Raw genomic sequence first — 18,646 nt, 5'->3', positions numbered from 1 at the left:
AGGTATCCAAGATTGTTTTGATGAATAGATCATAGCAAAAAAAGGGACTCTGAGAAGGCCGACAGCAGCAAATTATACCTTACTTCGTTAACAAAAAGGTCACTTCAGATAACCTCTGTGACAGCTCTGAATGACCAGCATAAGTTGAAGACCTGTGTTGTCTTTCTCCCCCCATCAACCTCAGTATCCAAGCTAATTATATAGCTAGGCCAAGTACTTCCACTCTTGTGGTCACTTTAAAAACAATCACTTTAAATGGTTGGGGTTCCCCCCCCACCAAATCTGAGAAAGGTTCTATTTTTCTTTAAGACTTCTCATGTTTGGAAGCATTTCATGTTTCTGACACAATGCACATTATGTAAACTCTGGACCAGCCAGTGTAAAGGTCACTCCCTGCCCCCACCCCCCGCCCATATAAAATACGTCTTTTACCCTTTCTACTCCTAGCCCCCCCCCCCAAAAAAAAACCTCAATTTCTTCTTCCCAAACTGACCTGCAGTTTTCGTAAAGTATCAGGCGAGTTTTACCGCTTACACATAAAGCACTGGGATTTAAAACCAATCCATTCACGCAAACAGCAAACCCTGGCTGTGCTGCCACAGCTCACGTTGCAGTGAGACCGCCGTGGGGCTCAGCTGTTGAGTTCTGTGGTCTCATCAATCTCATCCGCAGTTTTGGACATTTTTTCATATTTTCTTTTGAAGAAGCCAAGCTGTAAGGTGATGTACAGTTTTTACCACGTGTGAATTATTTTGTTATGGGGCCTCAGACCCCCTTGGCTGCCCACTAAAGCCCCTGTGGGAATCTCTGGGGCTCTGGAGAGGATGATGTGCAGACTGTGACTTGGGCTCAGCTTTTCAGTGAGGAAATAATACACAGGATTGAACTGAACGGCATACATTTTCCAGGGTCTGGTTTTTTTGTTTTTGGTACCTGAACAAAACATTCAGGGGTCTGGATAAAAGTCAGGTTGGAAAAAAAAGTATCGGGATCCAGACCTCATTTTATATATTGTATATAAAATCCTTACTGATGGTTTTCAGGAACGGATGTGAGAATTTGCAAATAAATTTGCCTTTCCTTTTCTCTTATGATGGAGGTAGGTACCACATAAAACTTAAGGTTACTGTTTGATAAGGAAATTCAAGACAGATGTATTCAGGAGCCCCATATTTTTAAGTATGATAATTTTCTTACCTTCCATAAAACTGCAACCAGAGCTAATAGCAAAACGATTCCAGCAATTACACTTCCTACTATAACTCCAGTTGGTACTTCAGCTTTCTCATGGGGTTTCATTATCGTAATGGGAATCTGTAAATGTATGTATATATGCAACAGTTGAGTTAACTAATGGTAGCACCCCCAAAAAAGTGAGATGGTCCATTCAAAGTCTCTGATTTTATTAATGGTGGTCTAGAAAGGTGATGTCACTCGGTCAGGATCTCATTCCTCAGCTAAACATTGTGCAGTACAATTTCTAGAGATAATGCTTCTGCAAAGTACAGGCAAAGAATACAAGTTTTCTAGTTTCCTCCCTTTAATTGTGTCCGTATTTAGTGGTTATGTCATCTCTGACAACTTTAGATGCTTTATTTATGAAATAGGAACTTTAGTTTCTGGCAGACAGTCTCATTGTCAAATGACAGCATTTGGAGTCCAAACTTGGAAGGGGGCAGGGGTGGCCAAGGACCAAACAAATCAACAACTCAGATGCTTTGTGATTAAGCAACAGCAGCTTTGTACTGGGCTTCTAAATATTGATTTCACTTAACTCTCACTCAAGAGTACTTGATGTGCATTGTTAAAAAGTGATCGTTGGGGCGCCTGGGTGGCGCAGTCGGATAAGCGTCCGACTTCAGCCAGGTCACGATCTCACGGTCCGTGAGTTCGAGCCCCGCGTCAGGCTCTGGGCTGATGGCTCGGAGCCTGAAGCCTGTTTCTGATTCTGTGTCTCCCTCTCTCTCTGCCCCTCCCCCGTTCATGCTCTGTCTCTCTCTGTCCCAAAAATAAATAAACGTTGAAAAAAAAAATTTAAAAAAAAAAGTGATAGTTAATAGCTCAGGGCTCAAGTTGACCTTTTCAGTGATAAATTGTCCTGGAGGCTATGTGTGATCCTTTATGTCCACTTCCTGGGAATCTTTGTGACTCTAATAGAATGGCAGCCCTAAGAGTTCTAATGGTAAAATACCATATATTTTATATACAGTAAAACCTTGGTTTGCAAGCATAATTCGTTCCAGAAACATGCTTGTAATCCAAAGTACTTGTGAATCAAAGCGAATTTCAGGAACCACCAGCTCAGTTGTGACAGTGGGATGTTCAGCATCACGGACTACTCCTATGGTAAGACATCGCTCGTTGATCAAGTTAAAATTTATTAGAAATGTTTGCTCGTCTTGCGGAACACTCACAGAACAAGTTATTCACAATCCAAGGTTTTACTGTATGTATATATATGTTTTTAGTTACAGAAAGAATCCCTACCATTTCCTCCACAAAGTGTATTAAGAATACTAAGAACTACATTGTGGGCAAAGCAAGGTAACAAAAATCTTACTGATTGGTTGAATACTACATGACCATGGCAGACAAGCTGCTGCTTATCACAGAATTTATGAGTTGGACTAAATTTGAGTCTGGCCTTTTGGTAATTCTGTTACTTCTCATTTGTATTTTCAAGGGATAAAATAAGGCTTTATAAATTTAGGAATAAAGTAACTGAATTCATATAGTTCACTGCTTAATGGCAGTCATATCTTTACTCTCCATTCCAGATCTCCCAGTGGATCCAAAGGGATCCACGAGTGTAAGTTTTTTTTCTCAGATTTTTAAATGGACCAGAATTCAAACAAATTTAAGAATCACTTAATCTACTCTATAGAGAGGTCAGATTATTATCTGGAATCCAAATATTCAAAAAATCATCTAGAATATTTGGATTCAAAATCTAGTTTCATAGACAATTAATAGTTGGCCTTTGTTATTTACCAATATTGCTCAGAGAAAACCAAGAAAAAAAATCTAAAGGTTCATTAAAATTGTTAATTTCAAATTATAACTTATTTACTAGTACTTTCTGGAAAAAAAAAAAGAGACCTCAGCAGATATTCAGATAGTCTGAACATTACATTTTTCTAAAATGAACTGTTAAAATATCTATAGTACTGCTAAGTTCATAATACTTTGAATTTGAAGTCCACATTTCCTTTGGCTCCATTTCTGATTTTCCATGCCCCAGCCTCTGAAGAGTGGGTGTGGGTCTTAAGCCAGAGGCCAAACAGCATCCTCTTTTGGAATAATTTCCCCTGGGACCAGAGTGAGATACCAGGGCCGTGTGTGAGCCTTACTCTCAAGTATGGAGAGAGGTCCAGAGTTCACAGGGCCATTGGCTTTTTAATGGCTACAACAGTGGACTGAGGCCAGCTGCCAGGCTGGTCTTTGGGATAGAGTCTTAAACTGGCTTCTAGTTTGTAACAAAAGCATTAGGAGGAAAAATGGAAAGGGCTCTGCCAGCAGATTAGCAGAGCATGGAAATCCTGCTCTATCTAAATATGGCATATTCCAACCAGAGGCTCACTGCAAAGGAAAGTTGTCCTGTGCCAGCCCTTAGAACAGTGAGCCTTTGTTTTCTCTAAAAGTGCATTTCTTTGCAAGACCCTTTTTTTGTTTTATATCAAGGGGAACATTTATAATTTTCTAGACTATAAGAACTAATGAATGGACCCTATACACAGTGCCAGTATGTAGCTATAAGGAATACTAAAAAAAAAAAAAAAAAAAAAAAAATGCCCTCTAATAAATGCCTTATTTATTAAGCGTACTTAAGCACTTTCTCTTTAAAAAATCCTGTAAAATAAAATCTATGATTCAAATAAGAATGACCTGAATGTTATGGCCTGTGACCTAGACTGTTTTGTGAAATCAAAAGAAGGAAGGAAGAGCTGGTGGTGCTGGTTTAGGCACGGAGGCAGGAGTCACAAATAAGATGAACCCCCTCTGTTGTGCCTTCTGCTGCACCGTCACTGCTGGTCCAGCTTTGCCAACAAGGGGAGGTGGGGGTGGGGAATGCAGAGGACAAGTACTTCACTGGACTTGTTTGAGTAGCAGATACCTTTGCCAAAAAGCTCAACCTCACATCAGGTTTTTAGAGTTTCAGTTATATTCTATAACCATGTAGGTGAGAAGAACCACTACTCTCAAGTTTTCAGAAACGGAATGCCTATCAAAGACCAGTGCCTACTAGGAGTGATAAGGTATACTCACCGTGACTGTGTTTTCTTCGATCACATATATCTGAGGATTGTAGGTGTTTATTTCTGCAGATGCGGTCAGCTGTACTGTCTGGAAAGTTGACTGGAACATAGAAATAAAAAACATGTTTTATCTTAGCAGAAATGAACGCATGAAATTGGTGTGTTTATTATTTATTTCCTTGAGGGAAAGGACAAGAGCAAATGGCAGCTCTGAAGACTCCGAATCTTGGTGTTCTTGAGTTGGTGATCTGTGGAGGACCACACATGAGAAGGACCCGGGAGACTAAACACGTGGGGTGGGCGGGCCCTGCCACAATCGCAAATTAAACCTCAGCGGGAAGGGGGGTGCGGGTGTTGGGGATGAAGTCCAGGCATTGTAGGTTAAAAAGAGCTCCCCAGGTCTAACTTGAAAACAGTTAAAAAAAAAAAAAACCCAAAAAACAAAGGTTTAGAAATGAAGCTTTTAATTGGGAAAGATCACAGTTCAGATTTTTTAAAACTTTATGAAGTTTTTCAACATGAGGGAAAGTTGCAAGCTTGATGTTTTTATAGATTTACCTAAGTCAAATAATGGAATGGAAAATCAAATTAAAAACAATAGAAGTACACTTAGACTTGACCATGTCAGCAGACAACCCTGAACCTTTTGTCAAGCTACATAATGAGTAATTTCAGGTTTCCTAATCTTAAGTGTTTCTATAAAAAAAAATACTGTATTTGGTGCAGACATATACGAAGGACACAGATTTTATGCTGTTACTAGTAACCACCTAACTTGAAATAGCTTTTACATGTATTCCTGGATCTAGTTACAAGAAAATTCTTTTTCAATGGATACATTATTGATGTGTATTTTGTTTTTTTCTGTAATGCAGTTCTCGGGACTGATGCTTGCTTGAAATAGCATACAATGCCCAGATTGGAGAACTGCCTTCATATGCTCTGGCTACTAGGATTCAGTTTTTCTGGTTACCAAGGCACATATTTCAACATACTACATGAGGTAATTTGCTAAATTATATCTGGGAGCCAAAAAAAGAATGCATATCCAAAAAGTGAGCAATTTATTTCCTCCACCCCCCCCACCCCCGACTCCGACCCCCAGTCTCTGATTAGTCTTAATTTTCTCAAGATGGAAGATTGCATCAGAAGTTACCCTGATCATTTGTATCTTAAACATATTATTGGGGGAAACATTTAGAGTATTGACAATTGTTTCCTTAAAAAAAAAAAAAAAAGCAGTTAGGTGATGCTGGTTTCACAGTCCCTGTAGACTAAAAAGAATTTCTTTACACTGACCTACCTGCCCTCCCAAACCTGGCCCTTTGCGCAACTGTGTACATGATATCCTGCAGGGTTAACAAGCAGTGGTAGTTACACCATGCATACCTGAGAGAATGAAGTAACACACCAGCTGGCATTCAACAAGGCTTTGCCTTAGAAATGGCAGCCAACAATGCCATTGGAAGCCTGAGCAATCACTTTGTGAGGAAATTACTTGCAATGTTCACTTGCACTGCATCAGAAAAAGGGTGAAAGGCAGTATGTTAATGGGCTGTACTACAGGAAATGAGGTTCATATTTCAGACTGGATCTCCTGGGTGGTCTGAGAACATCCATTTGGCTGTTGAAGTAGCCAGAAACAAGGTGAGAATAAACATTTGACCTTTCGTCAAAGAGGAAGATGTGTAGGGTGTGACAGACAATAACTCATGGGAGTTTTCCATCTTAACCATAACCACGTTGAAAAAGCGTAAATACATTTCTTCAGAAATTTGCTCCCAGAAATGAAATTGCTGCTCTTGAAAACTTTCGGGAAGTTGCTTTAAAAAGTCTTACCGTTAAAATAATACAGTTTTACACAAACTCCAAAAACCCAAATGCTTTTTACAGAGCCAGCACAAATGCATTTTGATGCACAGCAGTTTTCCTTCCCTGCTGGCAAAGGTTGCCAGGAAAACATTCCTTCCTCAGATCCAAGGAGATAGGAACCAATTGGTGAAATGTGGCACCAAACTGCATCATCTGGGATGGTGGTGTAGCTCACTGCATGCTTCCCATCTTACAGGATTTGGAGGTATCTGCAAGCCTTGCAAGTAAATGTAACTGACAAAAGCCAGCAAGAAGAAAACCGAGCTCCTCCTCCACATGCCTACTTCCCTTTTCCCCTCCCTGCCTTTCACTGTTCCTCTTTCTGTTACGTCTTTATCCAAGAATATTGCTTATATTGTGGTTCCATGGACGAGTTCAAAGGGAACTTAGTCTTCTAATCTTAAGACTCCACAGCAGGGAATGGGATTCTTGCAGAGATCAAGAAGCGATTAGAAAACGGGGAATAGAGTTTGGTTGGTAAGCACCTCGAGGACTGATTATTTGTTTTAAAAAAAAATCCAGAAGAGCCATGAAGACCCCCGGCGCAGGGGTGTTTCAGACTAATTTTTTGCTGCCTCGATCAGAGCCAGTGTTGCTAAAATGAATAGCTATCTACTTACGCAGTCTGCTTTAAGAAGCCCTGTCTATCCCTATATTTGTCATACCAGGCTGAGATTCTGGGCTACTGAAATCTCTGCCAAAAGCAGATATCACTACCACAGAGTCATAACCTGGGAAATGGCAGGAAACATTGACATTGTTTTGGCACCTTCTTTAAACTTTTCATGAGACAAATGATTGAAAAAGCTGTGTGTACACTGGGATTTGACCAAAGAAAGGGTAAAACAGGAGAGCAGAGTAGTCCCATGGCTCTAACATAGGAAGATGGATCCTGATGTTGGATTCATCTGTGTGGTGGGTTGAGATCAATTAGCTGGGAGCTCAAGGAAGGAGACAGACATAGGCACTTTGATTTGGGCATGGAACAGGTGACTAGGGAGTCAGAAATATCAAGAGCATGAAGATGAAGACAAAGCAGGTGGCTCATTGTACCCCAAGACAGCACAGGGGATCCTGACGACATGTCAGAGACTGATGTCGTGGGTTGGCATGGAGTCCATGAAGCTGATGCTTTACAAGCACCCCAGATGATTCTGAGGCACAGCCAGGTTGGGCAAGCTTTGGAAAGGCATGGAAGCATGTTGGCTTCCAGGATATAATTGCTTGGAGTCATTTGGGCACTGCTGATATTAGCCAGAATACTACTTTTGTCAAAGGGTATGAATTTATTGACAGTGAACCATTCTGCTCCCTTGCTATGGATAACCCCAACAAATAAAGCTTATACTTACTGCCGCAAAAGTTCCATTCCAAATTCTGGTAGACACGTTAAGGAAGTACTCTCCTTTGACCTGAAGGTCTTTCAGCCAGCAGGTAACATTGCTACACGTAGCACTTCTACAGTTCTTTCAGGTTGAAGTCAATGGTAAAAGGAGAGAGTTAGTATGGACTTTAAAGAGTAAATGCTAAAATTTTAAAGACAGATAAAACCCAGTGCTGGGCAGGATCTAGGGAAACAGACAACCTCATGAACTGTTAGTAGTCATAACCCTTCTTCAGGAGATTGTGTCGCTTTGCTTCAAAAGGTATAAGGTGCACACTCTGCCTGGCCATTTCCCATCTGCATGGAAGGCCTCGGGAGATAACAAATGTGTGGAGAAGAGTACATCGAGCCTGTTTATTGCGTCACTACTTCTGAGAGTAAACACACCCCCCAAAATGAAATAATTGTGTTTATCCACAACATACTAGGTAAGTTATCAAATATACATGCACAAAATGCAGTGCAATTTAGTCATTAAACATAATTGATAAAGGGATGCCTGGGTGGCTCGGTAGGTTGAGCCTCTGACTCTTGATTTCAACTCAGGTCATGATCCCAGGGTTGTGGGACTGAGCGTGGAGCCTGCTTATGACGGAGTCTCTCTTCCACCTGTCCCCCTCCCTCTGTCCCCCTGCTCATGCTCTAACAAAAACAAAAACATAGTTGACAGTGAAACAATCGGTGGTTGCCAAGGGTTAGGGAGGGATGACTACATGGGATGCAGAGGAGTTTTAAGGCACTGAAACTATTCTGTTAGGATACTATAATTGTGGAAACAGGTCATTATACATTTGTGAAAATCCATAGACTATCTGACATCAAGAGTAAATCCTAACGTAAACTATGGACTTTGGATGATTATGATGTTGTCACTGTAGGTTCATCAAATGTACCACTCTGATGTGGGAGGGGATTTGGACAGTGGGGGCAGAAAGTAGTTGGGAAATTCTGTACTTTCCGCTCAGTTTTGCCATGAACCTCAAACTGCTCTAAAGTCTATTAAAAATGTTCAGTGACCGAATGACCTATAAAAAAAGGTAGCATGGTCGATTTATGTGTACATGATACACATAATGTATCATGTGTATGATACACATGGTTTATACAGTGTACATGTATCTTGGTATGGATGAATACTTAGAGATATAGAGAAGGATATTCATTAGATACTCAGTGGCCAGCTGTTAAGTTTCTAGAGGACTTTAGTTTCTTTGTAGTGTTTTTGTGCTGTTAGTTTTAGGTTGTTCACAGTGATCAGTTACCCCTTTTACAAAAATCAAAACATTTTCACAAAAATAAGGAAAATGCTCAAAGGTATAATATTTTGGCATACTCTGAGATGATTTCTCCTGGACATTTTTACATACTACTGTTTAGATAGGTCATATTTACACTGTAATTCTACTATAGTTACTTTAAAAAAAAATTTCATTCTCCTATTTTCCTGTACCCACCCCCCCCCCCGTCCCATTCGTCACAAAACCAGTGCAATAAAAGAAAACCAGAATTTCCGTGTTGTTCTTAGAGGAGAACTATGGTTTGTTTAGGGTTACTGTTTGCTAAACATTTACTATTTGAGTACTAGACTAGCCTCTTTCTCAAAGAAAGGGGCATAGCTCTGGAGCAGGAGATAATGAAATATTGGAAAACAGAGAAGGTGGCTAGAGAGGCGTTTTAAGCAGCTAAATAAGATTATCAGTGATGATGTGGAAGGGAGATGTAAGGAGCTTCACCTTCAAAGCACACACATGCTGCCCTCACAGCTCTTTGCAATGCTTACAAAGCGTCTGGTACAAAACAGTAGTTTCACATGGAATCCTTTGGATTTCATGAAATATGGAACATGTATTTTTTATTACCGGCATAAGTAATAGTCCCAATAACCTGGATTTGAGAGTGTATTTTCTAAGTCTTGATTCATACAGTCCATCAAAGCCAAAATGAGAAAGTTCTACCATAAGAGATGGTGGGAGAAAAGAAGTGCATTGATTTCCAGGTAAAACAATAAATCACCCAAGGAAACTTTCACCCCGTTAACCTGTCCTCACCAATTCTTTTATGTGCCGGAAATTTTCATTCTTGAAAGATATAGAAGAAGCTGTGGGTCCTATTTTCAGTGGATTTATTTCAGCATTACAACTGATGTCACCAGCCTGCAAAGAAGGACATCAAATCAGTCTCAGGAGGCAAAGTGATCTGTGATGTTCCTTTTAACATGTTAGGAAATCCTGTGGTCACATGTCTGGGCGGGGGAGGGATCATTAGGTTGCTTTCACATCACTGACCTGGCCACACTTCTTGTAGTCAATTAACATAAACTTGGAAGTGTTCAAATCCTCCTGGCGCCACTTGGTGGGGCAGCACGGGTGCTTACCTGGTACGTACGAAGACCATTTGCAGTACCAGTAGGTTGTGAGTGATTTGATTCAGGGTTCTTTCCTGTGCCCCATTTTAAGATTTCGATTTCCGGTAGTTACCTATGCGCACCACAGGAATAGCACTACTGTAGAACCGGCTCTAAGTGCCAGACTAAGGCTGAGCCAGTCTGTAGTAGAGTCCGGGGATTTGTCTACACAGTGCTTCTGAACCCAGGCCATGTTAGAACCACTGCATGTTAGAACCACTTGGAAGTGGGGGCTTTTATGGAATCTCTGGTGCTGGAGTCTTAGCCCTGGAGATTCTGATTTAATTGCCTGGGGGTAGGCCTGGGCCTGGGCATGAGGCCCAGCTGATAAAAATGAGGAACAGGGTTGATCACTACCAGGTGGAAGGCCAGGCCAGCGTCTTAAAGACTAGCTACTAACTGCAGCTGTGTAGACCAATTGTTCTCCCGTGGTGGGTTCGACCTCATACTTGTCAGTGAACTAACTACTCAATGGACAGGGCTCTGACAAAGTCAGATCCTCACCTGGCCAAAACAAGGCTTTAGGAATAATTTCTACCATCTGTAATTGTTTCCTTATAACAGTATCCTGCTTCTGATAGGACACTGACTGCTAGTTTCCTGGCACTCAGGATGCAGAACCTTTATCTTCTCAAGTTTTCCATCCATAAGATCTGAGACATGATCACCCCAACCTCATGGGGCATTTCCATGTTGAAAGTGCACAATTTTATAGGCAATTCAGTTGCCCTTACCTGATCTGTGTGCACCCCAGTCACATACATCAACGGGTTCTTTTCTTTGGTGTATTGAGGGATGTGGATGATCACGGATGCCATGCTGACTGGAACACTTCCTGTTGTTACCTATGTAATATGGAAGAAAACATTCTGGTTACTGCTAGATCATGCACATGTTGCAAAGAAAGTGATCAATAACCTCTGTGTTGATGGAGGGCAACTATTAAATGGTAAGACTGAGGCCATTTGAAAGTGAGCCTTGTTACTTTGCAGTCACACTCGGGTCTGTGTGTCTCACCTCTCAGTGGAGAATCTCAGCCTCTACAGTTTGAACTCGTAAGTTGTGACTTAGGAGTTTGTTAAAAACACCTGCTGTCTGTTGAGCCGGGCTACCAGGGCTGAAGTCCCATTTGGCCCCTGACTGGCAGTGTGGCTTGGGCAAGATACTTAACCTGTCTATCCTTCCATTTTCCTCATTTGTAAAATAAAAATAGTCAGCAACTCAGTATGCGCAGACAGCAGTTGTTCGCATGAGTGGGGAGTCTGTTCTAATTGGCCAGAGATCACGTCTTACTGTTTGTTAAACATTTTAAACAACAACCATAGAAATAATAGTTCTACCAACGTTATAACTAGCCTGCAAAACAGGTTAACATATGTAAAGCTACATATGTTATTTGTAAAGGTACAAATGCTGATACTTTTTAAACTCTATGAATGTTATTTTATTGTTACTACTGATTGATTAAATATCCCATTAAAGAAGTAGTTGCCAAATACTAGCCACATGATACAAATTCCAGTATCTGGATCACAAATCAAGACTTCTAAAGATTTTTTTTTTTTTTTAATCACCAAATCTTAAGGTTGTAACCATGTAACTAACTAGCAGGAAATGTAAAAATAAAATGGTATTCATTTAAGGTCGTGGATGAATTCTTTTTACATTCCAAATTTTTTGTAATTTATTATAAAATAACAACTTTTTCAAATTTCCCTTTATGTAATTGATAACAATCTTTAGATTAATAATTGCTTACTAATAGCCAATGGAGACTGACTGAACGAAATTTGGATACAAATGGTTAGCTTCTCAAGTAGAAGTGGTCTCCAAGGATAAATTGGCATATTTATTGTATTCCAGAGACTTTTGACCACAGCAATAACATTATATTAATACATTGTTGATTAATAGTAAACATTTACTTTCAAAATATATCCATTATCTTTTATCCAGAACACATAGCTATGTACAAAAGCCTCAGCTATTTATTAAGAGTCTTAGTGATTCTCAAAGTACAGCACCTGGACCAGCAACATCAGCTATACCTGGAAACCTGTTAGAAATGTACATCTTTGGGCTCACCATAGACCTACTGAGTCAGGAAGTCAGGATGGAGCCCAGTGATGGGTCTTAACATTCCCCCAGGTGATTCTAATGCAGCTCAAGTTTGAGAACCACTGGTATATTTCAACATTTTACTTTCTTCTTTTCTTTCTGGCTTCCTTATTTTTTCTTTCCCTTTCTCCTGATTATTATTTTTTTTTAATGTTTATTTTTGAGAGATAGAGACAGCATGAGCAGTGGAGGGGTAGAGAGAGAGGGAGACACAGAAACCGAAGCAGGCTCCAGGCTGTCTGCGCAGAGCCTGATGTGGGGCTCGAACTCACTCATGAGATAGGAGATCATGACCTGAGCTGAAGTTGGATGCTCAATCGACTGAGCCACACAGGTGCCCCATGATTTAGTATTCTTTTGACAGGCTTACCAACCTTAACAGAAAAGACGAACTTTGGACCAATATCTTCAAAACTGTGCACGACAGAAGGAACATTCCCATCCGAGGAGACTTCATAAAAATTTATGTTGGTGGATCTGTTGGATGATGTTTGTCAAGTCAAATATCTTAGTTTTGCTGTTGTTCTTGAAGCTTAATATTTCTTTTATTTAAATACCTTCTAGCTTATATCAAAAGTAAAACTTTACATTAAGGTATGAAAGCTTGCTATTTCTAGGCTTATGTTTCTCAGGCTAAAACAAATTCCTTTAAAAACCTATCCTTTAATGACCTTTCTGCAAGGCTCCTTGTGTTATATGTTTATCAGTTGTAAATTTCCTAAAATAAGTACAAATGTATTCCTTTAAAACTGACAGACCCCAAGGTTGCTATTATACTGACTGGGGTATTCATGCAGTACACACTTAGGCCTTGTTGATTGGATGAATGGATTTATAAGCCAGAGGATTTTCCACTTGGGTGGCTGAAATGCAGTGATAGGATTTTAGTTCCTGCAGTATTTGTTATTGGGTGCTTGTAAAACAGGGCGTACATTTTCTTTTATCATTCCTTCTCCCTATCCTTCTCTATTTCCAAACCAATTCTAATGCTTTTGGTCTGAGTTGAGGTTGGTGATGGTTTTCCATGACTAGTGTAGAAATCACCTTTCTGATGGCTGACCCAGAGGTTTTATTAGACTAGGCCTAGAGGTATTAGATGATATGACCTCTTTGCCTGGAATTGCCAACCAGGGTTTCCAAGTGAAGTGAGGACCAGATCAGAGGAATACCCACAGGACCACTCAAATTGCAACATAACTGGATACCCTTCCCTCCCCTCCCCACTCATTTCTGGGGCTGAAGCTGGATTCCAACCAGGGTAGCTTCATTAGGACTGTGGGGAGTGGGAAACAGGCGTAGGAGTCTGAAGAGCAACAGTTCTTCCTACTATGCACAACATAACTGCATAACTGCATATTACCTAATTCTTGGATGTTGATTCTATTTCCTAAAAAAAATTTGAATTGGATATTTTCTGAGATACCTTTTGGGTTTCTTTACTGAATTCTTGTCTTTATGTTTAAAAAATTTCCCCCCAAATTCTCAAAAGGAAAATATGTCATAGGTAGACTTAAATAGATGTGGCATCTGTCAAGGTTACGTAGATGAGAGGGAGCAATGATTTTTCAGCCTTACATGGAAAATGGGAAAACTGACTAGAATTTGAAACAGAATGTCTGGCTGTATATGCATGATTTATTCTCTTTACCGTCCAGAAGACCTTTGTGTACCCCCCTAAGAACAGTCAGTTTCTAAATTAGTATGTTCTGTTTTTGCATTTTTAAGAGCTCTGACATTTTTCCATTTGTTACTTAAGTTTTCCTTAAGTTACTTAAGTGTGGATGATCAATGTATTTATAAGCAGTTAGCTATACTCAGGGGGCTTCTGTTTTAGAAATAATTCTATCATGATTTCCACCCATAATACTTGCACAACATAACTGCATATTTATCAAAGTGGTTGCTAAGGGATACACTCAATGACTGGGTAGGATTTTTTCACAAAGTTTGCAAAGATGTTAATTTTGGTGGTTTTTTTTTTTTTTTTTTTTTTTACAGCACTACTTGTGATGGTTAAACAAAATAAATATGCAAAACAACCAAATAGCTCATTAATCTTGAGTTGGATACATAGATCATGGTCCAGCCAGGAATAGAATAAGTTAGATCTGTAGGTCCATATATATAAACTTCTCTAAGATCATATAAGAAAAAGTGAGATTAGGAAGGATTTTATTATTCCATTTGGGTAAATATGTGTGCATCCGTGTTACATGAATATATCCTGGTAGATAAACAAACCTTGCATCTGGAAGGTATTCAGAAAATAGCTGAGTCATGTATGGGATGACCAGAGCCAGAGGAGGCTGGAGGCATGACTTCACTTTATGGTATATCTTTTTGTAATGTTTGGATTTTCTGTCCATGTACATTTAATGTCTTTCTTTAAAAACAAATCCAGACGAATGATCTGGGTGGTAGGATTAGGAGCCATTTTCGTTTTTACACACCATAATTCCCCGTATTAATTTTTTTCACCTTTCAGGTATATTTTAAAGGACATCAGATGGTCCAATTTAAAATCCAATTTACCATCACAGAAATACAGAGCTAAGATATTACTGAAAGTGAAGTCCCACTTTCATCTTGTATTTATTTCATGTTGGGAAAATTGTCTGGAAAAATTGGCCATGGTGTGAGAGTGGAATCATGTAAAGGTTGTATTGAGCTAAAACATATTGGATAAGAATCAATGTAGGCAGGGAGAGAAGAAATCAGGTAATGTGGTAACCTCAATCTCTCTGGATGCACTGGTCTTCCATCCTTTTATCAACAGTGCAGGTCCTTTTGGAATCTGCAGTTACAGATTAATTTTTCAGGGATGGATGACTGGGCTGGATCTGTTTTTGCTTTTGCTGTTTGCAGTTCACTTGATATAGGAGCATTCTTTCATCTTTGCTCATGTGTCTCTCACTCTAGACATAACGACACATTTTCCTTTTTGTTTCTGCTCGGTGATCTAGTGCGTGATCTACGTGTTCCATGCTTCTGGGGGTTGGGGCAATGTGGCGAACTGGACAAGTCCGTCACTGAACACTGTTCACACCCTGGCTTCTTGGAAATACAGTGCAGTGCATTTTCCAGGCACCACTGAGCTGTGATAGGAAACTGCCTTCATGCCTCACTAGGTAAAGAACTCTGGTTTCCAGCCTCGAAGGTGGGCATCACCTGCAGGTTGGGTACCTGCAGGGCTCTGCTCTAGTGTGTCTGTGCCCGTGAACCTGCTTCACTTCTTGGTGGGGGTTAAGGTGATGCATCACCCTATTAGTACCTTTGGTATCCCACGTGTTAGCCACTTCTCAAGACACCTGTTGCCCTGAACAACTCATGATAGCTAGTACCAACTGGTATCATTTTGCCCCTGCTCCCAGGTACATTTGCTCTGGCCAGGCAAGATAAGGGAATAAAGCATTTCTTCATAGATGACCTCATTGGAAAATGCCTCGTTTCCTCTTGGTGGGAAGAAACGCATTATGTTAAGTCAGGAGTTTTCCACCCAGAAGCTAATTTTCTATGATTCAATTTAATGTTTATGGTGGACCTACTATGTGCAGATCATTGTGCTTGGAGTTCTGGTCTTTAGGGGTGGGGATACCGCTTGAGAGCTCATGTGGATAGTAGGAAGAGGCATGGAGAAGAAAGTGGTGCCACCTCCTCAGGGTCCGGAGAGTTCTGCTTTGACCCTTTGGGAAGGTTGGGCCCTCATCTGAAGGGCTGCAGAGGAAGTGCCCTGTGGCCTGTGGCAGAAAGTTTGCTCTTCTGTCTTTCTGGCATTGCTCTCGGTCAATAAACCTAAATAGCCGTGTAAGGTTTTCCTAAGGACTGACTTGTCCCTAAACTTCCTCTGTCCTACTTGATGAGGGAGAAACCTTTAATTCAAATTTTCCAGTTAAGAATAAACGTAGAGAGTCATGAGCCAGATGTGTTCCACACCGAGTGATATCAGTGGCCACAGGCTACTCACGGTTTCACCCACCTCGTTATGTGAATTTCGGCGTCATACAGCAGAGGGATTTTGAAATTGACCAAATTATCTGCCTTGTTTTCTTCAGAGCTTTCGCTATTGGAACGAACATTAGGAAATTACTTAAAAAGAACTATTATTGAAGTCATCTATCATCAATTCAAGACTTCATTAGGTTTTACCTTAAGGCTTGGAAACTGACAGATGCCTGATTCTGAAGGTTTTGAAGATTGAAGTCAAAGTTAATCATGAAAGTCACCTATAACCAAAATTAAAACTCATTAATCTATGGTGGTTTGTACTCAGGGACCAATTAAAAAAATGGTTCCCAGAAAAGCAAACTCACTCCAATTTGATCTGGATTTTATATACCTTAAGCTTTCATCTTTGTAGAATATCTATTTGTCCACCTTGCTTCATTTAGCATGCCTCCCCTTTAGAATCAGAGGGCTTACCTTTCAAGTGACATGTATAGATCATCACATCACAGGCATATCTCCTTCACTGAATTTGACAGCTCTGTGCTGATGTGAAACTTGCTTAGCAGGGGGTAACAAATGATATCTGTGACTCTGTACATCACTCTGACCAGTGTTGGTCAATAAATTAAAGAAAGAGAGAAAGAGAGGGAGAGAAAGGGAGAAACGAGCGAGGGTGGGAGGGAGGGAGAGAAAGGGGTGGGGAGGGAAAGGGAGAAAGAAAGAACTCTCCGTATTGTATGTGCTTTTGAAACGAATTACATGGGAGAAAATCCCACTTCTATTAATAATTTACAACATTCAGATATTTTAAAAGCATCCTCTAAATACGCAGCTAGTTCTTTTGTAAGGACTGTCAAATAACGTTACCTAACAAGGAAGGTGGAATGGTGCGGTGAATTAACACTAGTGCCGAGGAGGGACCAGTGTGGATTTGAGGATGAAATGCAAGTTGTACCTGTTGCTCTGTCTTTAAAGCTGGGTAGCCTACATCACAGGTAACAGACTTCTGAGATGAAGCAATCTGGCATACGACTTCTGTCCCATCAACCTGAAAGACACCAAGGAAACAATGACCAATCAGTATTTTGCATGTGTGTGTGCACACGTGCTTGCATACATGCTGAAAGATGTATAAACCACATGGACATCTTAGCAGTAGAACTGGTTCACACTGAACTAACCTATTGTCCCCCAAGACTTGAAAATCTTACACTGTCCACATAGCTAATATACTACTTTTATTGCTAACAGGACACCCAATAAGCCAAAAGTGAGGTCAAATACTGGAATTTTCCCCCAGAAGTAAATCCTAGTTCTTCTATTTCCAAAGCACAGAATAAATTTAATATTTAGAAATGCTATCTTTATTACATACCTTTCTCTGAATATATTTGAGATTAACAGTTTCAAGAAAAGAGAACAAAATCATATGTTGGTGTTTGTATTTTAAATAACTTAAAGAATCTTTTTTAGTTTTCCTTGTGTTTTTTTTTTCCTCTTTGAAAGAAGAAGTTCTTATTTGGCACAGGAAATTGAAGCATTGAGGTCAGAATAGATTTAGAATGTTAAATCTGTTAAGTTTGTGTTGACTTTAACTTGGATGAAACCATTTTTAATCCTTTTGTCAAGTAGGGAATTTGGGAAATCTCGGCTTTTCCCTCCTCTCCCGTTCATTGCTTGGTGGCAGAGGAGGGGCCAGAGGGGCGTGCATGGCCAAGTGTGTTCCTGGTATAGTGATCAAGTCAACATGATTAACTGGCCTCGCTGGAATGCATCATCTTGGCAGTAGCATGGCCTGTGGTTACAAAGCCTGGACTCAGCTGTGGGACTCTCATTTCTCGGAGCAAGTGCAGCTCGAAGGATCTGTGCGGCACCACAGCGGCCTCCTCACACAGATGGTTTGAGAAGAGTTATGGTAGGTGTCTGGCCAAGTCTCAGGGCAAAGGAAAACCTGACCAAGCTGTGAAGCAGGACTGGTCTAGATACAGGGCCAGGCTATGTTCTCATGTGGTTTAACTAGCTGGGAGCCCCAAAGTTGGGACTGAGCACACTGAGGGGTAAGGTGCTTCTTCAGACAGCACACGGCCCACCGGGATCCGAGTGTGAAGACGGCCAATTAACAACAAGCGGGAGACACAAGAGCAGTGAGCACAGGGAGTCATCACATACCGGCACGGTCCAGGAAGCGAAAAACAAGTTTTCTGAAAAATCAACAACAATTCCAGTGTTGTAGGCACTTTCCCTTTTGTTTTTCAGCGTTACTAAAAACGTTAACCTTTTGTTTTGGTTGCTGACAATAAAGGGTTGATCTCTGTTACAAGTGAAAAGGAAAGGAAGAAAATTATTAAGGTTAATAGGGCTCTGTGACAGCTATTCACAGTGTTCAAATCCTTCACTCATTTTAAAAATAAGAAGATAAAACTCTTTAGATTTGGAAGACTGAGAAAGTTGTTTAATAAACTATCTTCATAGTAAAATGATACAGACAACAAAGAAGTCAACGCTATTGGATTTTCTTCTTCATTGACTTTAATCACATTGTAGGGAAAGGAGCCATCCAAATACAAATTTTTTTTTATTTCTTGTTGTTTTACTCCTATAAGGATGGTAAAAACTGAAGTTCAGATTTTAAAGATCTTTATTAGTTATGGATGTTTCTTTTGCAGT

General features: G+C 40.2%; 1 protein-coding gene across 1 annotated transcript in view; it reads right to left on the bottom strand.

Annotated features, from left to right (window-relative positions):
* Positions 1–459: 459 nt before the first annotated feature.
* ITGA2 (integrin subunit alpha 2) overlaps positions 460–18,646 on the bottom strand; it is a 102,410-nt gene continuing 84,223 nt past the window's right edge. Inside the window, exons 20-30 of the mRNA XM_040496824.1 lie at positions 18,149–18,290; positions 16,935–17,027; positions 16,181–16,257; positions 16,011–16,094; positions 12,409–12,511; positions 10,651–10,761; positions 9,561–9,665; positions 7,481–7,594; positions 4,267–4,356; positions 1,198–1,314; positions 460–712 (exon numbers count right to left, since the gene is read on the bottom strand). Of these exons, the coding sequence (XP_040352758.1) occupies positions 632–712; positions 1,198–1,314; positions 4,267–4,356; positions 7,481–7,594; positions 9,561–9,665; positions 10,651–10,761; positions 12,409–12,511; positions 16,011–16,094; positions 16,181–16,257; positions 16,935–17,027; positions 18,149–18,290 (1,117 nt within the window). The 3' untranslated portion in view covers positions 460–631. The remainder of the gene's footprint in view (positions 713–1,197; positions 1,315–4,266; positions 4,357–7,480; positions 7,595–9,560; positions 9,666–10,650; positions 10,762–12,408; positions 12,512–16,010; positions 16,095–16,180; positions 16,258–16,934; positions 17,028–18,148; positions 18,291–18,646) is intronic.

Source organism: Herpailurus yagouaroundi, unplaced genomic scaffold, assembly GCF_014898765.1.
Source record: "Herpailurus yagouaroundi ecotype Mexico unplaced genomic scaffold, PumYag 29, whole genome shotgun sequence".
In the NCBI taxonomy this organism is placed as follows: domain Eukaryota; kingdom Metazoa; phylum Chordata; class Mammalia; order Carnivora; family Felidae; genus Herpailurus; species Herpailurus yagouaroundi.
Note: the sequence above shows the minus strand (reverse complement) of the source record. Positions and strands in the feature narration are given on the sequence as shown.